We start from the raw sequence: 8,747 nt of genomic DNA on the forward strand, positions 1-8,747 counted from the left end.
GTTCTGGGAAAGGGAACAATATTGAAACCCGAATCTCTACACTATATCCGGAATTGGTGACATGATACGTGTTCATAGGTGCTGGGATCAAATTTAAGAAATGTACTTTTCTTTGGTTATTTTTTTTTTACACTAGTATTCAAGTACAGAGAAAAAGTTGCGCTATGTAGAATGGGGATTAAAATACATAAATTAATTTAAATGTAGAAATTAGTAAGAATAATAAAAGGTTATATAAATTATTCAATTTGATGAGGTTTTAGATGTATAACATTTTGATTGTGGAATGTGGACAATTATATTTAGATAAATTATTCAGGTTTGCAGAAAAAATTTCCCATACATGTTTTGACAGTTCAATGTGACAGGAATATGTGAAGATTTTTGGAATAAAATAAAACAAAAAATATTTTCCTCTCACAGTAGATCTGTGTTTTCCTTTGATATCTACTCTGCTAAGTACTTTAACTTTTAATTGCATCCACCTCCTTTATTTCTTTAAAAATATATCTTTGAATACATCCAGAAGTACTAAAATGTACTTGGAATACTGAAGCCCGAAAGAAACACAGATAATGGTGTTTGGGAAGTCTCAAATCCATTTTTTAACAGTTTAATTTTGGTTAAGAGAAGCTATGTGTAGGTGCTTACTACAGAATAGCCTAGTAAAAAATTCTTCTTCCTTTTTCTCGGCGCTGTTATGATCTCGATGTCGAGGGGATCATAACTATCAAACGTTACTGCTTCACACTAGTGATCCGCTTGTGGGGTTCGCCGGGTTGACCTCAGAAATCGGCGGCAAGCCTCCCGGTTTTGTATTGTTCCATTTCTAAGGCCAACTGAATGCTGGTGTTTTTGCATTTGCTTGTACCAGGAGTTTTTAGGCCTACCTTTCTTATTATTTCGTGTAGCCTAGTAAAAAATAAATGCCCTATATTCTAATTAAAACAAATTTTTTATTTTAGTTTTTTTTTATAGACAGCCTAAAATATCCTTTCCACTGAGCACTGGCTCATACCAAAACTGTCAATAGAACGTGAGAAAAAGAAAATCCAATAAATTTTTATTTATGCATATAGTTTGCGCCTAATTATATTCTATGGAACCAATTGGAAAGAGCGAGAAAAATATCTAAAAAACCAAAACAACATAAAAATATACCAAAAGTTCAAAATGTCTGAACTTCCGCATTTGATTTGAATTCTTTTCTTTTTTTTATTCTATTCCCTTCCAGCGCTGTCATGCGCCATCTCATGTAAAAGAAAATAAATATCCAATTCTAATTCGTACCAAGTCTCCAAAAATTCTACTGGAATCTGGAACACACACTACGCCATCGAAGAAACGACGAATCCATGTGCACAAACATGGCCTTCTTGGGACGAACAACTTTTTGCCGGTCACAATCGCGCTCGTTCGCCATTTTAACTCAAAATCCGAATCTAGTTTCGATTCAGTCAGCGTCAGCGTTCGGTTTGTTGTGTCTTCGCCAGTTCTCAAGTAAAAAAATGGGTTTACCTCGTGTGTTTTTTGATATGACCGCTGATAATCAGCCCGTGGGTCGCATCGTTATGGAAGTAAGTATTTTATAAATATTAATACAAAGAATATAGAACCTAAAATTTCTTTCTAATATTACGTAAAGTTTCAAGATTAAAGTTGTAGGAACTCCATTACAAATTTTTTCTCATCTAATCTTTGCTTAAGGGGGTATTTTTTTTTTCTGTGTGTGTATATGAGTTCTATATATATATAAATTTTATATACATATATATATGTATAAAGATTTGCATAGTTTAAAATACTTGTATCGAACGGAGTTTTATGTATGTGTTAGTGTTTAAATTTGAGGTAAATGAAAAAAAGAAAGATTTAACTTGAAATTCCAATTAAATTTAAAATCGATTTTTTGAAAAAAAGATTTTCTCTTTTTTTAATTTTAATGATTAATAGGATTTTCTTTTTAATTGAATCGAAAGAAAACTAAATGGTGTGTCATATTGCTTTTACACAATGACGGACCGGTTTATTTTACATGTGGTAAAATAATGTTGCCTTTGTGTTAGTTTTCATTGGCTTTTTATATGTGCTAACAAGAAAATAATGGCAAATTCTTTACAAAAAGAAAGATAACCACTTGGAGCACGCCCTAGAGTCTGGAAGTTTCCAAAAACGATTTTTGCAATTTGGTAGTGATACCTGCCTACTTTTTTTTTTATTGTTTCAAAGGTTCGACCTTGAAAACGTAAATCTAAATCATTGTAGGTTCTTTTTTTATTTATTTTAAAGTATCGTTCATTTTACACTTGAATATGGGTATGTACATTGTACATATAGGTATGTAGTCTTTCAATTAAAATGAACAGCCAACATCGTAAAATAATTGTACAAAGTTGTAGGAACAAAAAACATGTGTTTTAAGGAAATTGGTTAGCTTACAAGATAAAAATTTTAAAAACCATTACTAACAATAAAATTATCGTAGGTAGGTATTTTAGAGTAGGGTAGAAGGGGGAGGATTTGCCAGGATTTAGGAAAATTGACTTAACGCAAAGTTTTTACGTTTCTTTTAATTTTTTTATATCTGATATTATTATTGACTTTATTATCTTCACTAAAATATTTTTTTCATTTTGCTATATTAATTATTTCTATTTTTAATAATTTATTCAAAAAAACGAAAAGTGATGTGGCAAAGCCTCCCCAGGTGGGAGGCTTTGCCACGGGGGTGGGGAGGGATTGCCAGTTACCTAAATATCAAAGTTAATACAAATAAAACCAATAATCATAAACAAAACTTTTTTTTAGCTGAAAATACGAAGAAGGGACTGATTTTTAAGGATTCTGCCATCCTCTTTTGAGGAAGCTCGCTTCTGGCAAATGTACCCCATGGGGTGCATTTGCCAGAGCAAAACCTACCCAAAAACAAATGGCAAATGCATCCCACAAGCTAATCTTTCAAAAATTTACTTATAACTTTTTTATAAGTTAAACAGTAAAAAAATCGCTTCTACACAACATAGTACACATAATTTTGAAAAGATATTTGTATCAAAAAGTAATTTAACACGACAAATACCTACAATTTACGACGGTTTTGTACCTTCATATTTTGGTTCTCAACATTAAAAAACTAACGCAAGCGTCTAATTTATTTCGTGTCCAGCCAAAAGCTGTCAAACTTTGTGCAAAGTTTTCAATAATAAATGTGCAACAGAAAATGATTTTTCGGTATTTAATATTCTGTTGGTTTGGAAAAAAACCTGGACTGGCAAAGGTACCCCACTGGCAAATGCTCCCCCTCCTACCCTAATATCTATTCTTGCCTCGCAATAAAGTAGTTACATTTTTATACTAATGTTTGCGTTAAATGTGTAGTCTGTTGTAGGGTATATTTATGAAAATGACTCAATAGCGTGCAAATTGGGCAAGTGGGTGAAGAATAACTCGGTGACGTGGACCAGAATGGGTGCAAATAACTAGGTTTTTTTTTTTGTATCTACAAACTTAGTATCTACCTACATGGATAGTATCCTACAAATTTGCTATTGAAATCTGTAGATAATCTAAAGTACCCTTTCACATGTAAAGAATTTTTTTAATTGGTCTGCAGTTTAATAGGAACAATGTCAATGTAGTGGATAAAACTGTATTACATGGTCATTATGAGGAGGCTCGCACACTGCTAGCACCAATGAGCTCAATAAATACTGAAATTAATAAGGACAATTTGATAAAAAAGTCATAAAAACTGTTACTGACCGTGGACATGAGATGACAATTAAATGGTAAATGCCTCACATAAGTTAAGGGTTTTCCATCAACTAAGGCAAAAGTCTTTGTTTAAAACGGGTGGAAGCTAATTTGCTGTATCCCATTTTATTTCCAGCTATAGATATTTGTACTAGACAAAAGTAAACCGTTGGCCGAAGAACTTAAAAAATTAAATAGGATCAGTTTGGAAGTATACTACTATTTGGTCTGATTTGCCAGTACCTTCAATCATTTCAATATCTACAAATATAATCTCAAAAACTTCATTTCATACACAATTTCTTCACACTTTGTAACGTTGTAATTAGTATTCAAATGATTTTGCCAGTCATATTTAGTGGCCAGAATCCATAGGTATCATCTGTTTCTATAGTTAGAATCATTTGATACCTTTCCTAACATGCTCCCATGCATATTTTTCTCGTTGACTTTTCGAGCATGCTTCATAGCTCATTAGAAAAAAGTCACGTGTCATTTGCGAATACAAAGTCTAGAAAAGTACAAACGAAAACAAACAAAAAAAAAATCAAAATTTTAAAAAGGCAAGTGAAAATATTGTCGATTTTTCCTGCACATACTCCCGAGATTACAACTTTTGCTACTAAAGATACATTGACCATTTTTTGAATTAGCATTCTTGAAGTCGAAAGTTGCGAAAACAATCACTGTACTCCTTTATTTAAAATATAGGTAGGTACTTGGAACTCTTAAAAATGTTTGTGTTCGTGCAGAGATGAACAAATATATTTTTGATTTGATCATTGGGTCTATGGAAACTTTAATGATCAGAATATGATGTTAAGAAAAATGAACTGTGACTGTATTCACAATATTACCCAAATTTTTTGTAACGAGAAAATACTGTCATTTGTAAACCTTCTTCTTCCAATCAGGAACTTTTTAACAAAGACCAAATTTCATAAAAAATCATGAATATTCGTAGTTAGTTTACAAAAAAAAAAATAAAAACTTCCTTCGGGGACATACGTTATCCAAGAAACAATGTTTTCGAACGGTTTTTCAAATATTTGCCAACTTTGAAGAAAGGTATGTAGGACTTAATACTCTCCTGGTACAAACAACGCTTGTGGAAAGCAGATCAAGTCGTTCTTCGACACTTTTCATAATTTTCTTTAAAAATTCAATATCCATCACTTGCTTTTTTCGGATCTGCTCTTTTCTGTGCGTATAATTAATTTGCAAGAATACCTACCACCGACTCGGAATGGCTAAGCAAAGAAGCACTTTATCGTGAAACTCTTTGAGTATTTGTAAATTCTTCACAAGAGATAGTATCCTGAAATAAGTTTAGGTTATGAAAACTGTTCTTATTTAACCACATAAGAAAAAAAAAAACATTTCATGTCGCTTTGTCTTACGTTGAAGAAGATGTGGTTAAATTTTCTTCTTAGCTTCCGACTCTTCATAAGTTTGCAATGAAACTTAAATTCAAACTACTTTTTTGTGGGCCAATGTAGTGTTAAATATAAATCGGAATCAAGTCGTAAAACTAACATCTTGTATTTCGTCCAGCTTTATCCCTCCTTTTAATTTAGACGTTCCACTTATTTTTAATTATTTTGCTTCAATGCAACCAGTAAATAACTTACACGCGAATAAAATAAAATTGCAAGTGAATAATTTTATACTAACCTTTTTAAGGTAATTCGCTCAAATATTTTTGTATTTGCAAAAGGAAAAAAAAGAACTTCCTTTGGAACAGTCTGCTAGCAGGATTTTTAATTTTGTCTGTTTGATTTCGGTTGAAGAATTCAATATGTATTTTTAGGAAATGTTAATAAAAACATAACTTTATGGCTAATGCCGTTAACATGTACCATTTTCATACATTAATTAGCGTCATTTGTCAAAAAATAAAAATACTTCATCAATTCCCGGAAATATAAACAAGTTTTTTCATTTAGAAACGACTATGAAAATATTCTATGAGCCCTATCCTGGACCCTAAAGGGAAAAAAACACTCAAAACTTACTCGGTATTTATTGTTCCTGTATATTCGCGATAAAGCCTAATGCTTGAAATAAGAATTCCAAGGGAAATTTGTTTTGTTACCGATTTTCTGTAAATATATGTATGGCCTACCGAACAAAAACGATAGTTTCAATCTGCCATGTGCTATGGGAGATACAATTATTATGAAGTATGATACATATAAAGAACAAAAAAATCCTTAACATAGCATCCAACCAATACCTTCGAGTTCAGATACAATATGCAACTCCCAAGATGTACATTTTCTTCCGTGAGAAAAAAAAAATAAAAGAATCGTTAAACACTCGATTTAAAGTATTGATGTCATCGGATTTTAATTGTACATAATCCTTGATAACTACTGTAATTAAAGCTAACTTGTCCCTCATATCTCATGATATTTTTTTTAAATAAGACAAAACCTCTGTGTTCAAAGTAGCCTCCTGATGAAAAGAAAAAAAATAAAGTTAAATTAATAGACAAAAAACAGCAATTAAATGTAATCGATGAACTGCGAACGGCACGTTTTGTCGGCAACCTCCCCAACACTTGTTACATGTCCCCATGCTTATCAATATCCAATAATTCCTCTGAGGCTATTGCACGAATATCTCTTTCCACAACTTTGGTTTGTAAGTTTGTAGGTATGTTATATCAAGTTGGAAACTATTTGTTTAATAGCCAAATGTGATAAAATGACAAACTTGATATCGGAATAACTATCAGCGAAATATAAAATATTTCGAAATTTCCGTGCTTCATACAATACATACTTAAGCTTTATACTAAACGTGGGCTTATGAATATTTTATAAGTAAAATGTTAACACTTTTTTAAGGTAATTAATAGTTCTTGTTTAAAAAAAAAAAATAATGATAATATTGTTGCCTCTAGCCTTCTTTTTAATTCATAAAGTTTGAAAGAATTTTACAAGTAAATGCGTGACGATGTGTCTTGTATTGAAGTATGATTAAGAATGTATGCAAATTCAACACATTTATATTCCAAACGATGGGGTCATCGATTTTTTTGTCGTTTTGTTAAACAGACTTGCATGACTCAATTTCAATTTGCTTCTATTATATATCCATATGTACATCCATACACAATACAAAAACTATACAGAATGGACAGACAGCTGAAACCTTCATTAATATGATAGAACAATCAAAGTAGGAACATGCCTCTAATAACTGTAGTGTGACCTTGAACAGGTAAAATGAAATCACCCACCTCTGTTGGTCGCTTGGTCGGGTTTACTTTGTTTGTCATTAGCTGTTCAATGTATCGTGCACGCCTGTTTGGAACAACACATTTGTGCCATATATGGTTTGTTATCGCTCTACATCGATCAAAAGTAATCATAATTGCATTCGAAGTGTTAACAACCAAAAATTATTGCTGAAGGATGATGACGTTAGCAGGCTAGTTAATCAATATATACTTCATTTATTATAAACTATAGTTGTTGAATAAATAATTGAACTTTTGTATTTTGTTTGATAATCGTGTGACTCATCAATTTACTAATTATATTTATTTTTCTTTGTTTTTTTTTTTTTTTTCTTTGTAGCTGCGTTCCGACGTTGTACCAAAGACCGCTGAGAACTTCCGTGCTCTATGTACACACGAAAAGGGATTCGGATTCAAGAACTCAACATTCCACCGTGTCATCCCGAACTTTATGTGCCAAGGAGGTGATTTCACCAATCACAATGGTACCGGTGGCAAGTCTATCTATGGCAACAAGTTCAACGATGAAAACTTCACCTTGAAGCACACCGAACCTGGTTGTTTGTCCATGGCCAACGCTGGACCCCACACCAACGGATCGCAATTCTTCGTCACTACTGTTAAAACTGCGTGGTTGGATAACCGTCACGTTGTTTTTGGCAAAGTGGTTGAGGGTATGGATGTTGTTAAGAAGATTGAAGGCTTTGGCAGTCAATCCGGAAAGACTAGCAAGAAGATTGTCGTCGCTGATTGTGGCCAACTTTAAGGCGGCAAACCCAGCCAAAAGCGTAGTTTATTCCCAATAAATAAGAAAAAAATTGTTTAAAATCCCAACAAAAACCAACAACAACAACAACAACTACACACAAAAGCAGAGAAGATAAATATACAATTAAAATAAATTAAAAAACAAGAAACAAGAGATGAAAAACTTTTAAAGTATAAGTAACAGCAGAAGTTTAACAAAATTTAATAAATTTAATTAATTAAACGAGTTATCTTATTCTTCTTTTTTTTTTAATGTTGTAATATTTCTTTTACTTATACTTTTACTAACTTGGAGAGAACTTTAAGCTTAGAACTCCCTCTCTCTCTTTTTGAAATGACTTAACGTTCTAAATATTCCTACATTATTAAATTTTTTGCAACGTTAGGTCATACATAAATGAAATAACATGCCAATGTTTGCATGCCAAACGTATGTATTTCCTCCTGTAGATTGTAGAAATATTTTGTACTTTTGATTGAAATTTGTTTTAATATTTCTCTTATTTCATTTATTATGAAGATTGTTTTTTCAAATGATGAAAAAGGTAATGAATAAAGATGAATGACTAAAATTTGTTGTTAGAAGAAAATTTATTTTTGAACTTACCTTCAAGAATTAATGAGGGGAACTTTTATTTATTCGCGATAACCTACCATAAGTCACTTTCTAACTCAATTGAAGGTCGTATAAGGGGATGTGCATTTTAGTTTGTATTAATTTATCTTCATATTTAAAGCACCGATCGAGATTATCAATGGATTTTTTTTTTACGGAGTTATTTTTCTTTCAGTGCATTTTATCATGGGTGAAATTGCATGGAATGATTCTCTATATAATAAATTCGATCCCACGTGATTTATATTTGTACAGGGTTTTTTTTGATATTCGTTCGAATTTGTCGTTTACGCGATACAGAATCTCACCCAGGATTTCCACAGGAAAAATTGATTTTCACTATTCCCCTGTGAGTCATGGACG

At 31.9% G+C, this 8,747-nt stretch overlaps 1 protein-coding gene across 1 annotated transcript; it reads left to right on the forward strand.

Annotated features, from left to right (window-relative positions):
* Window positions 1–1,302: 1,302 nt before the first annotated feature.
* On the forward strand, window positions 1,303–7,994 carry LOC129910414 (peptidyl-prolyl cis-trans isomerase-like). The gene is made up of 2 exons (XM_055987793.1): window positions 1,303–1,577; window positions 7,341–7,994. Exons 1-2 carry the CDS (start codon window positions 1,356–1,358, stop codon window positions 7,764–7,766), a joined length of 648 nt encoding a protein of 215 aa, XP_055843768.1. The 5' UTR covers window positions 1,303–1,355; the 3' UTR covers window positions 7,767–7,994.
* Window positions 7,995–8,747: the final 753 nt, after the last annotated feature.

Source organism: Episyrphus balteatus, chromosome 2, assembly GCF_945859705.1.
Source record: "Episyrphus balteatus chromosome 2, idEpiBalt1.1, whole genome shotgun sequence".
Lineage (NCBI taxonomy): Eukaryota > Metazoa > Arthropoda > Insecta > Diptera > Syrphidae > Episyrphus > Episyrphus balteatus.